We start from the raw sequence: 16,430 nt of genomic DNA, 5'->3' as shown, positions 1-16,430 counted from the left end.
AAGTGTGCACAGGCGATTATTCCGTTACTATTGCAGATACCAAAGAACTTTAAACTGATATCGAAAGCCCTTTACCTAATGAGTAAAATGACAACAATAACTTTTTAAAAATAAAACGGGAAATATCCAAAAATTTTACATCAAACACGCGCATACATTTAGTATGAGATATGACTATCCCCAACATGTAATATGAAAGGTTTTGGTTCTTTTTTAAGCACAATGGTGCTTAAATAATATCGTATTTTTTTATGAAAATTCATTTAGAAACTGTAAATAGAGCTCGATATGGAATATAGTGGTATTCCAAAACGAGGATGTCACTCCGAACATTTGCTTTGAATACAAAATGTATGGGAAATTAAATGTACGGGCGTGTTTGATGTAAAATTTTTGGATATTTCCCGTTTTATTTTTAAAAGATTATTATTATTGTCATTTTACTCATTAGGTAAAGGGCTTTCGATATCAGTTTAAAGTTTTTTGATATCTGCAATACTTACGGAATATTCGCCTGTGCACACTTAACTATTACACCCTGTATAAATAGTTTTATCACTATGCTTATGCTAAGGCTTAGAATAAGAAAATACTATACGAACAATAAGAAGTATTATCACTAATCGCTTCATGGTTACAGTACGACTGACCAAACAACATTATTTTGTTGTATTTTATTTGCCTTATATATAGTGTTATTGTGTTTATATTTGGGCTATAAATAAACTAGCGGCTCAAATAAATATATAATTTATTCGCAAATTATATTCCTGTATAGTAATTTGTACAAGGAAGGAAAGAATATTGTTCAAATACACTGTCATCGTTAAAAAATTTTAACAAACTTATATATTTAAAAAAAAAATGAGATTTAATGCATAAAAACTATTAAGTATGTTGTTCAATATCGTCTTGTATATTATACAAAAAAAATTGATATTAATGTCATATATATACTAATATTATAAAGAGGAAAGGTTTGTAATTATGTGTTTGTATCAACCGATTTTGATGAATGACCTGTGCTTTAGACCCTGAGAAAGAACATAGGCTACTTTTTATTGCGAAATATGTACCACGGTCCAAGCCGGGGCCGACTGTTATAGTGTCATATATTACGGTGCATATCTTTCATTTGGGTTTAAAAAATGCTAATTATTATCCTATAATTATTAATAGTATAATTAATGCGAATGTTAGTGAGGAGGGATGTATGTGTTTGTTAGTTCCTCTTTCATATTATTGAACCGATTACAATGAACTTTAGCACACATATAGATTATACATATACAGGAGTAACTAAGATTAACACATAGGATAAGTTTTTATCCCGGAAATCCTATGGTAACGGGAACAATGCGGTTTTCTAGTCCTACTATCCTACTAATATTATAAATATGCGAAAGTTTGTGAGGATGTGTGTGTGTGTGTGTGTGTTTGTTACTCTTTCACGCAAATACTACTGGACCGATTGCAATGAAATTTAGCACACATATAGAGGGTAACTTGGATTAACACAAAGGATAGGTTTTATCCGGGTATCTATGGGGGTTTTTCTTTGAAAATGCGGGCGAAGCCGCGGGCGGAAAGCTAGTAATATAATATTATAAATGCAAAGGTTTGTAAGAATATAATATAATGTTTGTTACTCTTTCACGCAAAAACAGCTGATCGGATCTTTATGAAATTTGGAACAGGGATAGAGTGTAGTCTGGATTAGCACATAGGCTACTTTTTATCCGAGTACCACGCGAGTGAACCCGCAAGCTAAAGCTAGTTACTAATAAATTGAATAAAAACCAATAATACTCTAATATATTTATTATTCTTTTAAGGAATAGGTACAATGTACTTTTGCTATCAGAACTTGGGTTTATTTTAACTCAACTCTTCTGTTCTTAGCAGTCTTTTCCAGTTTTTCCGAAAATCCTCATGTGTCTGAAAAGAAAATCAATGCTTTAAAATCATTCATAAAACAGTATTAGATATTATTTACGAGCTGTGCCCCGCGGTTTTACCCGCAGTGCTCCTGTTGGTCTTAGCGTGATGAAAATGTAAACAAATGTCACATTTTTCATTCGCTCTATAGGCTATATTTTTTATATATAGCCTATAGAGTATAGGCTATAGCCTTCCTCGATAAATGGGCTACCTAATACTGATAGAATTTTTCAAATGGGACCAGTAGTTCCTGAGATTAGCGCGTTCATAAAAAACAAAACTCTGCTTGTGTATACGCCATTGTAATAGTGTAATAGTATTTATTGTGAACAAATGCTCCTGAAAAACAGTTTATTACTATATTAGGATCCTGGGTCAATAAATATATGTAACAACATATAATGGTGTGGACGGTGAGGGAAAACATCGAAGAATCAAAAGTTCGACGACATGTGACATCCGCCAACCCGCACTTGGCCAGCAGCACATGGTGGATGTAATTTGTAATGTTTATGTAAGTATGGCCTGTACCCTCTAAGATGCCCGTGTCCCAGCAGTGGGAACGAATATGGGCTGAGGATGATGATAATATAATGGTGTAAAATAAATGATTTTTTGTTTATTTATATTTGGCAATTGACACAGATAACTCACTCATCGCACGAAATGCATTTGCCCCACGGTGACCTCGTGAAATTGTCAGGACAATTTGAGATGTTGTCGACGAAATCATGGTCGGTCTTATTGTTTGTACTAATAAAGCCACCTTCATCGTAATCGTCATCTGTCTCTCTAGGTATGCGTTTATATTCAGCTTTGGCTTTTGGTCCAATATTCACATATAAATCCTCATATTTAAGATCTGCAATATCGTTAATTACATCCTTTTTTGCATAGTTGTCTTCTTTTACATCAATTCCTTTGATCAGTATAGCTATATTAGTATTTTCTTCTAGTATTTTTTCAGAATTTAGATTATTATTCGGATTTGTATTAACACGAACTGATAGCAGAACCACATACGCGATATATCGATACATATTGATAATATCAACTGACCTTATATTGCGTATAAATGAATGTTGATAATTATTTAATTATATTAATTACTGAATGCAAGTATACCTAATAGTATATACATTATGCAGATCATATACTATAGTTGTATAAATATAATGATAAATAATTTTATATACTGACTGTCTTAAATCTAGGTAACATAAGCAATAAGCATAATATTATGATAATTATATACCATTTACATGAAAAAAAAAAAAACTTGAGGGGTGTCAAGGGACAACTGGATGGAACGAAGTTTTAAGTAGAAGAGAGACAGACAGAGAATGAACGGAGTCAGTCAATTAAATTAATATTTATTTTTGTATGAAAATAAAATCTAACAAATTATCAAAAGTCGTAGAACAAATGTTGTTACTTAAGATGTTAGCTATCTTGTCCTGCGAGGTTGCTGGTGTTTTACAAGTAACCCTGTATATTACATATTATAATTTTAATTTTCTATGTACATTTTATTTGAAATATTAAAATTTACTTCATCATTTCCTGTTTCAAGTTCCATATACGAACAACAAACAAATTATGTGATCTGTTTTATCCTCGTTATTTACTCTATTTTAATACTGTGTCAGAACAGGGTATTTTAACGAACACAGCATAAATGTATAGCAATGGGCCACCACTAATAATACTAACTTTAGAATCTTTATTAAAATACTTTCATCACCTACCTGCCTGTGTATGTAACTGACTCCGTTCATTCTCTGTCTGTCTCTCTTCTACTTAAAACTTCGTTCCATCCAGTTGTCCCTTGACACCCCTCAAGTTTTTTTTTTCATGTAAATGGTATATAATTATCATAATATTATGCTTATTGCTTATGTTACCTAGATTTAAGACAGTCAGTATATAAAATTATTTATCATTATATTTATACAACTATAGTATATGATCTGCATAATGTATATACTATTAGGTATACTTGCATTCAGTAATTAATATAATTAAATAATTATCAACATTCATTTATACGCAATATAAGGTCAGTTGATATTATCAATATGTATCGATATATCGCGTATGTGGTTCTGCTATCAGTTCGTGTTAATACAAATCCGAATAATAATCTAAATTCTGAAAAAATACTAGAAGAAAATACTAATATAGCTATACTGATCAAAGGAATTGATGTAAAAGAAGACAACTATGCAAAAAAGGATGTAATTAACGATATTGCAGATCTTAAATATGAGGATTTATATGTGAATATTGGACCAAAAGCCAAAGCTGAATATAAACGCATACCTAGAGAGACAGATGACGATTACGATGAAGGTGGCTTTATTAGTACAAACAATAAGACCGACCATGATTTCGTCGACAACATCTCAAATTGTCCTGACAATTTCACGAGGTCACCGTGGGGCAAATGCATTTCGTGCGATGAGTGAGTTATCTGTGTCAATTGCCAAATATAAATAAACAAAAAATCATTTATTTTACACCATTATATTATCATCATCCTCAGCCCATATTCGTTCCCACTGCTGGGACACGGGCATCTTAGAGGGTACAGGCCATACTTACATAAACATTACAAATTACATCCACCATGTGCTGCTGGCCAAGTGCGGGTTGGCGGATGTCACATGTCGTCGAACTTTTGATTCTTCGATGTTTTCCCTCACCGTCCACACCATTATATGTTGTTACATATATTTATTGACCCAGGATCCTAATATAGTAATAAACTGTTTTTCAGGAGCATTTGTTCACAATAAGTACTATTACACTATTACAATGGCGTATACACAAGCAGAGTTTTGTTTTTTATGAACGCGCTAATCTCAGGAACTACTGGTCCCATTTGAAAAATTCTATCAGTATTAGGTAGCCCATTTATCGAGGAAGGCTATAGCCTATACTCTATAGGCTATATATAAAAAATATAGCCTATAGAGCGAATGAAAAATGTGACATTTGTTTACATTTTCATCACGCTAAGACCAACAGGAGCACTGCGGGTAAAACCGCGGGGCACAGCTCGTAAATAATATCTAATACTGTTTTATGAATGATTTTAAAGCATTGATTTTCTTTTCAGGCACATGAGGATTTTCGGAAAAACTGGAAAAGACTGCTAAGAACAGAAGAGTTGAGTTAAAATAAACCCAAGTTCTGATAGCAAAAGTACATTGTACCTATTCCTTTAAAGAATAATAAATATATTAAAGTATTATTGGTTTTTATTCAATTTATTAGTAACTAGCTTTAGCTTGCGGGTTCACTCGCGTGGTACTCGGATAAAAAGTAGCCTATGTGCTAATCCAGACTACACTCTATCCCTGTTCCAAATTTCATAAAGATCCGATCAGCTGTTTTTGCGTGAAAGAGTAACAAACATTATATTATATTCTTACAAACCTTTGCATTTATAATATTATATTACTAGCTTTCCGCCCGCGGCTTCACTCGCATTTTCAAAGAAAAACCCCCATAGATACCCGGATAAAACCTATCCTTTGTGTTAATCCTAGTTACCCTCTATATGTGTGCTACATTTCATTGCAATCGGTCCAGTAGTATTTGCGTGAAAGAGTAACAAACACACACACACACACACACACATCCTCACAAACTTTCGCATATTTATAATATTAGTAGGATAGTAGGACTAGAAAACCCGCATTGTTCCCGTTACCATAGGATTTCCGGGATAAAAACTTATCCTATGTGTTAATCTTAGTTACTCCTGTATATGTATAATCTATATGTGTGCTAAAGTTCATTGTAATCGGTTCAATAATATGAAAGAGGAACTAACATACACATACATCCATCCTCACTAACATTCGCATTAATTATACTATTAATAATTATAGGATAATAATTAGCATTTTTTAAACCCAAATGAAAGATATGCACCGTAATATATGACACTATAACAGTCGGCCCCGGCTTGGACCGTGGTACATATTTCGCAATAAAAAGTAGCCTATGTTCTTTCTCAGGGTCTAAAGCACAGGTCATTCATCAAAATCGGTTGATACAAACACATAATTACAAACCTTTCCTCTTTATAATATTAGTATATATATGACATTAATATCAATTTTTTTTGTATAATATACAAGACGATATTGAACAACATACTTAATAGTTTTTATGCATTAAATCTCATTTTTTTTTTAAATATATAAGTTTGTTAAAATTTTTTAACGATGACAGTGTATTTGAACAATATTCTTTCCTTCCTTGTACAAATTACTATACAGGAATATAATTTGCGAATAAATTATATATTTATTTGAGCCGCTAGTTTATTTATAGCCCAAATATAAACACAATAACACTATATATAAGGCAAATAAAATACAACAAAATAATGTTGTTTGGTCAGTCGTACTGTAACCATGAAGCGATTAGTAATATTACTTCTTATTGTTCGTATAGTATTTTCATATCCTAAGCCTTAGCATAAGCATAGTGATAAAACTATTTATACAGGGTGTAATAGTTAAGTGTGCACAGGCGAATATTCCGTAAGTATTGCAGATATCAAAAAACTTTAAACTGATATCGAAAGCCTAATGAGTAAAATGACAATAATAGCCTTTTAAAAATAAAAGGGGAAATATCCAAAAATTTTACATCAAACACGCCCGTACATTTAATTTCCCATACATTTTGTATTCAAAGCAAATGTTCGGAGTGACATCCTCGTTTTGGAATACCACTATATTCCATATCGAGCTCTATTTACAGTTTCTAAATGAATTTTCATAAAAAAATACGATATTATTTAAGCACCATTGTGCTTAAAAAAGAACCAAAACCTTTCATATTACATGTTGGGGATAGTCATATCTCATACTAAATGTATGCGCGTGTTTGATGTAAAATTTTTGGATATTTCCCGTTTTATTTTTAAAAAGTTATTGTTGTCATTTTACTCATTAGGTAAAGGGCTTTCGATATCAGTTTAAAGTTCTTTGGTATATGCAATAGTAACGGAATAATCGCCTGTGCACACTTAACGATTACACCCTGTATACAGGATGTCCCACTGTTGGTATACTAATCTCAAAGGAGGTTATAGTTTTGCATACGTTGAGTACGTAAAAAATACTTATAAAATTCCAGACGCATTTTTTTTCAAATAGATGAATTCTTAAAACTCTATGTGTACAACCATAACAAGCAACCCGCCCAACTTTGCCACCAGCACGTGGGCTATCGTTTAAGATTATGTTTTCATAGACAAAATGCTCACATTAGAGAAGCGGTATATGCCTCCTGCGCGAAGCTAGAGAAGAAAACATTGAGTTTTACAAGTAACCCTGTATATTTAAATAAAACCTCACAATATTGTTATTTTCTGGTACGGCTACATGTATATTTATATATATGTCGTAGCCATATCGTAGATTTGCTCATTTCATGAAATGATTGATCATTTCGTGAAATGGTCGCATTTCATGATGTGGCCAACATTGTTTGACCAGATCGTTAAATCGTCAATGTTTTAAGTTTTTTCATTCACATTTGGCCAGATCGTATAAAATATAGGGAGTCGATAAAATATATAAAAAATTCAGGATATTTAAAGAATTTGTTTATTGTCATTCAAGTTAGTGCCGCGGCAGCGGCCGGCGAGTGCCAGAAGCGAATCGCTTGTTAGAATAAAAAAATTTATAATAATATAGTAGGATATATAAATATAGTTACTTATAGGATTTTAGACGCATTTTTTTTTCAATATAAGATATCCGCAGTTTCCATAGTACTCGAACCTCTTCGTCGTAGATTCTTTGCTATCACTTTCGTAATTAAACGTATTATGAAGTTTTAACTGCGAACAATAAAATTTGTAACTATTTTACGATTTGATCAAATAGTTTTGATCATTTCATGAAAAAACCGCGCAAGTGAGGCCATATCGAGAAACGATTTCTTATCATTGATCTGCTCAAACCACATCATGATGTGGCCAATAGACATTCAACCATTTCATGAAATGCGACCATTTCGTGAAATGAGCAAATCTACGATATGGCCACGACATATATAATATATACCTATATGTATGGTACATATGAGTTGTTTTTTTTTAAATATAATTTAATAGACAAATACTTAAAATCGCGATGATACTCCCCAACTGCATTCGATTAATACTATTAAAGAGACTTTTTAAAGATATATTAAATAAAATGGTCCCATTATATTTCCCGAACACTTTGACTATCGCTTGGTATATAATAAGTTACATTATGGTCATCAACATCTCCATTGACCAATATAGAAAAATGTATTTAATTCTTGCTTTAATCTCAAACTCCAGATAGTTTTAGTTCAATTCGGAGACCTCAATAGATATTCCACATTTCCATAATTTATAGAACTTCTGAATACATTTTTACGAATGAAAGTGTCATTCGTAAAAATGTATTCTTTTTCACTAAGATTTTCACTATGATAATTCTTTTATACATACTAGCGAACTCGGCCTTCGCCACCTTATGTTTAAATACCAAACGAAATGTTACATAAGGCGCTGTATGTGAAAAATGATTTTCCCGGCTTTCCCGCTTTTCTGTTGAAATGTTTCCTGAATTTTCTTTGCTACAAACCTCACGGAGCCAGAGACCTTTCCAACGAATGCAAATCCCTGGAAATCGGTTCGTGCGTTCTGGAGTTATAGCGTCAGTAAGGAAAGCCCGACTTATTTTTATAATATAGTAGATAATTAGAATTATATATTTACATTTTTATTAAAGCTTTGACCCGGGGATCTCCCGGACCAGACAAAGGTAAGTTAGGATACCTTTGTTTACGTATGCGCAATAATATAATTTAGTACAAGAGCACAACTGATTTTGAATAAAATATAATATCATATTAGTTATTTTTTCACAAACACATGTTTTGTTAAAGAGAAATCTACAATATAATATGAATTATAGGTATTATGTATATTAAGATAATGATTAAAATTTGTTTTAAGTAAATTGTTAAATAAATAATAAATTGTTAAATTTCTGAATTACTCGCGGAAAACTAAAATTGATAAAGTTTGAACGTACAAATGAGAAAGAATAAAAAATAATAGTTGTATAAGAATAAGTAAAATAATAATGATGAAGATATGATTGCAATTTACTTAAATTGCACAATAATCTAAATATTCCTACTAAATAAGGTCATGGATTAATCGATTTGCCCGATAAACATGATGTTTAGTAATCGGGTAAAGAAAACAATACAATTTTAACCCCAGGCTCTCGTACTATGCGGAAAGAACGGGTTATCAATGAGCCGGTTCTGTTAACCTTTTGCCTTTATATCCTTGAAGATTTGCTACTATTTCAATATATACGTTTTCGAACAAAACACACGAAGTCGAAACGTAACCTGTATCTCCTACGATGGCCGTGACTATATTGTCAAGAATGTAAAAATAACCGGATTCATAAAAGAGTAGGTATAAACAAATCGACGGGCAGACAGTCGTCGTCGCGAATATGAAGGACTACATCGTATGGGCACTCATTTTGAGCGCTGTCCTAGCGCTAGGCAACGACAAGCCTGAATATGTCAAAGGATTTTTGCTTGGTTTAAGTGGCAGGGCAGATGATCTGACTCTAATGGATTTCGATACTGAAGAAGTTCGTTTCAAGCGGTCTGATGATGATTACTCTGATGAAGGAGGTTTCGTGCCGAAGCAAGGGAATGGGAATGACGATGATTTTATCGCAAATGTACAATCGTGTGCTAGTGGTTACGCAAGAGCGCCGTGGGGTAAATGCATCAGTTGTACTGAGTGAGTTATATTTACTTCTAAATATATTATTGTTATCGTGTATAGTATAGATATAGTGTATCTTATATCATACGTGTATACATATACCTCTTTCCTGTCTTTACAGGAAATATTGAAATAACTTCTTTAAGTTATTTCAATCAAAATTAAAACTTGTCAAGTTGAGTCATTCCCTATAGATATTTTTCTTCCTAAAGCCACTTATGCGCTGAGGCTCTATAAATGTAAAATATATAAAGTCATCCATATAAGTAACACAATCAATGTAATATTTGTATCTGTTGTAAATGTTACAAACCTGTGTTACAAACATTGTTATTTTATCATTACCTCTATAGTTAATAGTTTTCCGTCTTAAAAAGTCTACAGTTGTTTTTCAAAAATAAACCAAAATAGAATGTTTATTTTGTGAATTGTATGAGTTTGGTTTGAAAAAAAAAATTATATTTTAATTGATTGACTAGGTACTGAAATCAGCGCTGCGAATGTGTCAAAACATCAGCATTTGCTGAGTTGGTTTCTATTTTTATCATTTATGTCAGCATGATTTCGGCTTATATTTAACTAGGTTTCCGCCCGCGGCTTCACCCGCGCAGTCAAAGAAAAGCCCGCATAGTTCCCGTACCCGGTACCAGTGGGATTTCCGGGATTGCGTCATTTTCCCGGGATAAAAAGTAGCCTATGTCCTTTCTCGGGTATTAAAATATCTCAATACCAAATTTCATGAAAATAGGTTCTGTAGTTAAGGCGTGATTGAGTAACAGACAGACAGACAGAGTTACTTTCGCATTTATAATATTAGTATGGATTATTTAAGGATTTGACGCTATAGTCTGTGCTATAGTAGTGTAAAGTTTAAAGCGCTTATTGTATTATTGTTTTTCTATCATTTCTCCACAGGGAATCATTAGAATTGTATTAGGTACTTTTAGGCATCGTCTCGTACACATATTTTTGATATTATATTAATTAATTTAAAACTAATGAAATTCCCTAATAAATAAAATATAGTAGGTACATTTTTAAGTTTCATTATTAAATTAGTTATCTTAACCTGTTATTAATAAAGGATTATTTTTGTTTTCAGATACGTGAAAAAGTTCCGCGTTCAATGCCCTAAATCCTAAAGACTCCTTTTAAATTAATTAAAGTTATAAGTACCTATGTACAAACCTGGATGAATAAATAAACTTGAACACTATATTCCTAGTTACCTTATTGATTGTCTGGACAAATATTTCATAAACGTTTAGATCTATGTACCTAATCTCGGGAACAACTGGTCCGATTTGAAAAATTCTTTCGGTGTTAGATAGCCCATTTATCGAGGAAGGATATAGGCTATATATCATCACGCTAAGACCAACAGGAGCGGAGCCACGCGAGTGAAACCCCGGGCCGCAGCTAGTTAATTTATATTCCTTATCTTAATTTTTGTTTTCGAAAGTATAAACGCATTTTAGGTGGATTCTTATATTGTTCTTTATCTGTTTTCAAATCGGATAAAATCTATTACTAAGATTCTAGTCTACAACTTTTCTATAAAATATATATAATATCTAGATTTTGTGAGCAATAGCAGTGACCTTTATTTTTTTCTTGTTGTTGGTTTGACTTGCTGTTTTAATATTAAATGTCAAATACGCAGCATCAAAAGTTTAATAAATTTTTATGTCAGTTAACATTAATGATATATTTATAAAAATTTATCAAAACAAGAATGGATGAATTATGATTTTCATACAACATTATCAAAATGTCATCGTTTAATTTATATAAAAAAAATGAATTAACTCTGACAACGTGCTGACAACATAATGTGACCTAAAAAACTATGGAAATTAATATGAAGTGAATGGATCTCGGAACAAATAAAAAATAGACGACGCATTCACAAGCTATTGATGTCGGTTGATAAAATTTGGTTAAATTAAAATTACCTCCCTCCCTTAAACCCTTTCACACCAATAATGTGCGATACTGTGTTTGTAAATAACCAATAGTATCGCTTCAAACGCTATACGCTTCAAACTTCAAACTAAATGAAGTGATATGATTGGTTATTTACAAACATATTCCTAGCTTCACATCCTCGCACATTATTGGTGGAAAAGCACCCTAAGCTATGTCTGTTTTTAATTATGTAATACTAGCTTTCCTACCGCGGCATCGCCCGCGCAGTCAAAGAAAAACCTGTATAGTTCCCGTTCCCGTGGGATTTTCGGGATAAAATCTATCCTATGTCCTTTCTCGGGTATCAAAATATCTCTATACCAAATTTCATGCAAATTGCTTCAGTGATTGATTAACAGATAGACAGACAAAGTTACTTTCGCATTTATAATATTAGTATGGATTATTGTTTTTCTATGACTTCTCTATAGGGAATCATTAGAATTGTGTTAGGTACTTTTAGGCATCGTCTCGTACACATATTTTTGATATTTTAATCAATTTAAAACTATTGAAATTCATGATCCTTCTGTGCAGAAGGAGGACATTTTAAAATAAATAAAATATAGTACATTTTTAAGTTTCATTGTTATATTAGTTAGTTAGTTATCTTAACCTGATATTAATAGAGGATTATTTTTGTTTTCAGATACGTGAAAAAGTTCCGCGTTCAATGCCCTAAATCCTAAAGACTCCTTTTAAATTAATTAAAGTTATAAGTACCTATGTACAAACCTGGATGAATAAATAAACTTGAACACTATATTCCTAGTTACCTTATTGATTGTCTGGACAAATATTTCATAAACGTTTAGATCTATGTACCTAATCTCGGGAACAACTGGTCCGATTTGAAAAATTCTTTCGGTGTTAGATAGCCCATTTATCGAGGAAGGATATAGGCTGTATATCATCACGCTAAGACCAACAGGAGCGGAGCCACGCGAGTGAAACCCCGGGCCGCAGCTAGTTAATTTATATTCCTTATCTTAATTTTTGTTTTCGAAAGTATAAACGCATTTTAGGTGGATTCTTATATTGTTCTTTATCTGTTTTCAAATCGGATAAAATCTATTACTAAGATTCTAGTCTACAACTTTTCTATAAAATATATATAATATCTAGATTTTGTGAGCAATAGCAGTGACCTTTATTTTTTTCTTGTTGTTGGTTTGACTTGCTGTTTTAATATTAAATGTCAAATACGCAGCATCAAAAGTTTAATAAATTTTTATGTCAGTTAACATTAATGATATATTTATAAAAATTTATCAAAACAAGAATGGATGAATTATGATTTTCATACAACATTATCAAAATGTCATCGTTTAATTTATATAAAAAAAATGAATTAACTCTGACAACGTGCTGACAACATAATGTGACCTAAAAAACTATGGAAATTAATATGAAGTGAATGGATCTCGGAACAAATAAAAAATAGACGACGCATTCACAAGCTATTGATGTCGGTTGATAAAATTTGGTTAAATTAAAATTACCTCCCTCCCTTAAACCCTTTCACACCAATAATGTGCGATACTGTGTTTGTAAATAACCAATAGTATCGCTTCAAACGCTATACGCTTCAAACTTCAAACTAAATGAAGTGATATGATTGGTTATTTACAAACATATTCCTAGCTTCACATCCTCGCACATTATTGGTGGAAAAGCACCCTAAGCTATGTCTGTTTTTAATTATGTAATACTAGCTTTCCTCCCGCGACATCGCCCGCGCAGTCAAAGAAAAACCTGTATAGTTCCCGTTCCCGTGGGATTTTCGGGATAAAATCTATCCTATGTCCTTTCTCGGGTATCAAAATATCTCTATACCAAATTTCATGCAAATTGCTTCAGTGATTGATTAACAGATAGACAGACAAAGTTACTTTCGCATTTATAATATTAGTATGGATTATTGTTTTTCTATGACTTCTCTATAGGGAATCATTAGAATTGTGTTAGGTACTTTTAGGCATCGTCTCGTACACATATTTTTGATATTTTAATCAATTTAAAACTATTGAAATTCATGATCCTTCTGTGCAGAAGGAGGACATTTTAAAATAAATAAAATATAGTACATTTTTAAGTTTCATTGTTATATTAGTTAGTTAGTTATCTTAACCTGATATTAATAGAGGATTATTTTTGTTTTCAGATATGTGAAAAAGTTCCGCGTTCAATGCCCTAAATCCTAAAGACTCCTTTTAAATTAATTAAAGTTATAAGTACCTATGTACAAACCTGGATGAATAAATAAACTTGAACACTATATTCCTAGTTACCTTATTGATTGTCTGGACAAATATTTCATAAACGTTTAGATCTATGTACCTAATCTCGGGAACAACTGGTCCGATTTGAAAAATTCTTTCGGTGTTAGATAGCCCATTTATCGAGGAAGGATATAGGCTATATATCATCACGCTAAGACCAACAGGAGCGGAGCCACGCGAGTGAAACCCCGGGCCGCAGCTAGTTAATTTATATTCCTTATCTTAATTTTTGTTTTCGAAAGTATAAACGCATTTTAGGTGGATTCTTATATTGTTCTTTATCTGTTTTCAAATCGGATAAAATCTATTACTAAGATTCTAGTCTACAACTTTTCTATAAAATATATATAATATCTAGATTTTGTGAGCAATAGCAGTGACCTTTATTTTTTTCTTGTTGTTGGTTTGACTTGCTGTTTTAATATTAAATGTCAAATAAGCAGCATCAAAAGTTTAATGAATTTTTATGTCAGTTAACATTAATGATATATTTATAAAAATTTATCAAAACAAGAATGGATGAATTATGATTTTCATACAACATTATCAAAATGTCATCGTTTAATTTATATAAAAAAAAACAATGAATTAACTCTGACAACATAATGTGACCTAAAAAACTATGGAAATTAATATGAAATGAATGGATCTCGGAACAAATAAAAAATAGACGACGCATTCACAAGCTTTTGATGTCGGTTGATAAAATTTGGTTAAATTAAAATTACCTCCCTCCCTTAAACCCTTTCACACCAATAATGTGCGATACTGTGTTTGTAAATAACCAATAGTATCGCTTCAAACGCTATACGCTTCAAACTTCAAACTAAATGAAGTGATATGATTGGTTATTTACAAACATATTCCTCGCTTCACATCCTCGCACATTATTGGTGGAAAAGCACCCTAAGCTATGTCTGTTTTTAATTATGTAATATTTATTGTATCGCCTCCAACTCATATTACATATGAACATATTATATTTTGTATACAAGCATGATTTCAGAGATTGTAATTTTGTTATATACCGCTGTTGTAAGAAGTGAGCCTAATTTTATGTACCCTTATTATCTTGGAAAATTATAAAATAAATATAAAAATGTTGACTGTTTTCTTTCCATAACCCTTCCCTTTTTCAATCTCCTACATTTAACTCCTCAATCTTAATTCCGATCAGCAATGGTATAAATGTTTAGTACTACTTTTATCTAGACACGCGGCAGCGTGTCAAGCCGAGTTCAAGCGAAGAGAACTGGCGAGCAGCAGCCGTGTGTATATTTACACGAACCATTTCGAGCCACTTTTCACCCCCTTATAACTCGAAAACTATTTAAGTTAAATAAACCAAATTTGGTACATATCAAGAAGACCTCAAGATAAACAAGAACCTTAAATTTCATAAATACAGATTAAACAGTTGCGTAGATATTAATATCCAAAAATCGCAATTTTTAAGACTGACTGACTTATAGACATATACAAAACCTAACCCACTTCCAGATGACCTAGAAAGTTCAAATTTTGTAATCAGCTAGGTAATAGTGAGTGTACAAAGGAAAAAATCAGAAAATACTGAATTTATTTGTATTTAATTTTTTTTTCAATGACATTAATTTTGTTTGTATGGAAAAATGGAAAATTTAAAAAAAATAGAAAATAGTATATTCACCTTAATAGTCTTAAAAAATAGATCAAAACTAGTCAGTGGCCGAAAAAAATTTTGAAATCCATCAATAAATGACTGAGATATATATTATTGAAGTTTACATATTTTAGCGCGAAACATCTGTAGATTCGATGCGCCTCTGACATCACACTCACTCGCGCTAGTATCGCTAGGGCGGATTACTTCGATTGCATGATTTCTTTATTCAAAACTATTATTAAACGTAAAATAAAAGAAAATTGTAATAAAAATATTGCTCATACAGTTAAAAATAATATATAATTTTACAAATTCACATTTCTTTATTCTTTATTTATGAGTGTTTAGTTTATTTTTAATTTCAGTGTAATGGAAGAAGGCTTTGTCGAAGGTCGAAATGATTTAATTTGCGTAATATTAATATTAATATAAGTGAAACATCTTTAGGCGCGTTTAGAGTAAAATTTCAAAATCTCGTCATGGCAATACCGTAACGTCATGGAGTAAAGCGACGATTCTTCTACAACGATCTTTGCATCTTTGTAATAGTGTGTGTACATATTCACGCTGGATGTTTAGAAAATCATGTAATCTTTTAAACAGAAAACGAGTTTAAAAAATTGCAGATAATGACGGGGCAATGTGCGCTGACATTCATAACATATAAGAAAATATAGAAAATAAGTAATACTAAACAAACCATACAGAGAAACCGCAAGAAAAAAAAAATCGTATATAAAAAGTATTATATTCATAAAGTAAATCAAAT

General features: G+C 31.7%; 3 protein-coding genes across 4 annotated transcripts in view; all 3 read left to right on the top strand.

Moving 5' to 3' along the window:
• LOC123702738 (beta-3 adrenergic receptor-like) overlaps positions 1-16,430 on the top strand; it is a 56,893-nt gene that overhangs the window by 30,675 nt on the left and 9,788 nt on the right. The window lies entirely within an intron of this gene.
• Positions 4,020-5,188, top strand: LOC123702620. Its single transcript, XM_045650380.1, has 2 exons — positions 4,020-4,405; positions 5,063-5,188. Exons 1-2 carry the CDS (start codon positions 4,020-4,022, stop codon positions 5,100-5,102), a joined length of 426 nt encoding a protein of 141 aa, XP_045506336.1. The 3' UTR covers positions 5,103-5,188.
• On the top strand, positions 9,353-15,122 carry LOC123702740. 2 transcript variants are annotated; one of them, XM_045650529.1, is made up of 2 exons: positions 9,353-9,781; positions 13,899-15,122. In XM_045650529.1, exons 1-2 carry the CDS (start codon positions 9,483-9,485, stop codon positions 13,936-13,938), a joined length of 339 nt encoding a protein of 112 aa, XP_045506485.1. In that variant the 5' UTR covers positions 9,353-9,482; the 3' UTR covers positions 13,939-15,122. The 2 variants fall into 2 exon arrangements, with proteins under 2 accessions (XP_045506485.1, XP_045506484.1); XM_045650528.1 differs by lacking the exon at positions 13,899-15,122 and adding an exon at positions 10,869-10,982.

The sequence above is a fragment of the Colias croceus genome, chromosome 24 (genome assembly GCF_905220415.1).
Source record: "Colias croceus chromosome 24, ilColCroc2.1".
NCBI classification, from domain to species: domain Eukaryota; kingdom Metazoa; phylum Arthropoda; class Insecta; order Lepidoptera; family Pieridae; genus Colias; species Colias croceus.
Note: the sequence above shows the minus strand (reverse complement) of the source record. Positions and strands in the feature narration are given on the sequence as shown.

What these genes read in the sequence shown, in the direction of transcription:
- LOC123702620 (XM_045650380.1), top strand. Translation starts at nt 4,020, where the DNA reads ATGTATCGATATATCGCGTATGTGGTTCTGCTATCAGTTCGTGTTAAT. An exon ending in AAATGCATTTCGTGCGATGA is followed by an intron (nt 4,406 to 5,062) that starts GTGAGTTATCTG and finishes TTTTCTTTTCAG; the next exon opens with GCACATGAGGATTTTCGGAA.
- LOC123702740 (XM_045650529.1), top strand. Translation starts at nt 9,483, where the DNA reads ATGAAGGACTACATCGTATGGGCACTCATTTTGAGCGCTGTCCTAGCG. An exon ending in AAATGCATCAGTTGTACTGA is followed by an intron (nt 9,782 to 13,898) that starts GTGAGTTATATT and finishes TTTTGTTTTCAG; the next exon opens with ATATGTGAAAAAGTTCCGCG.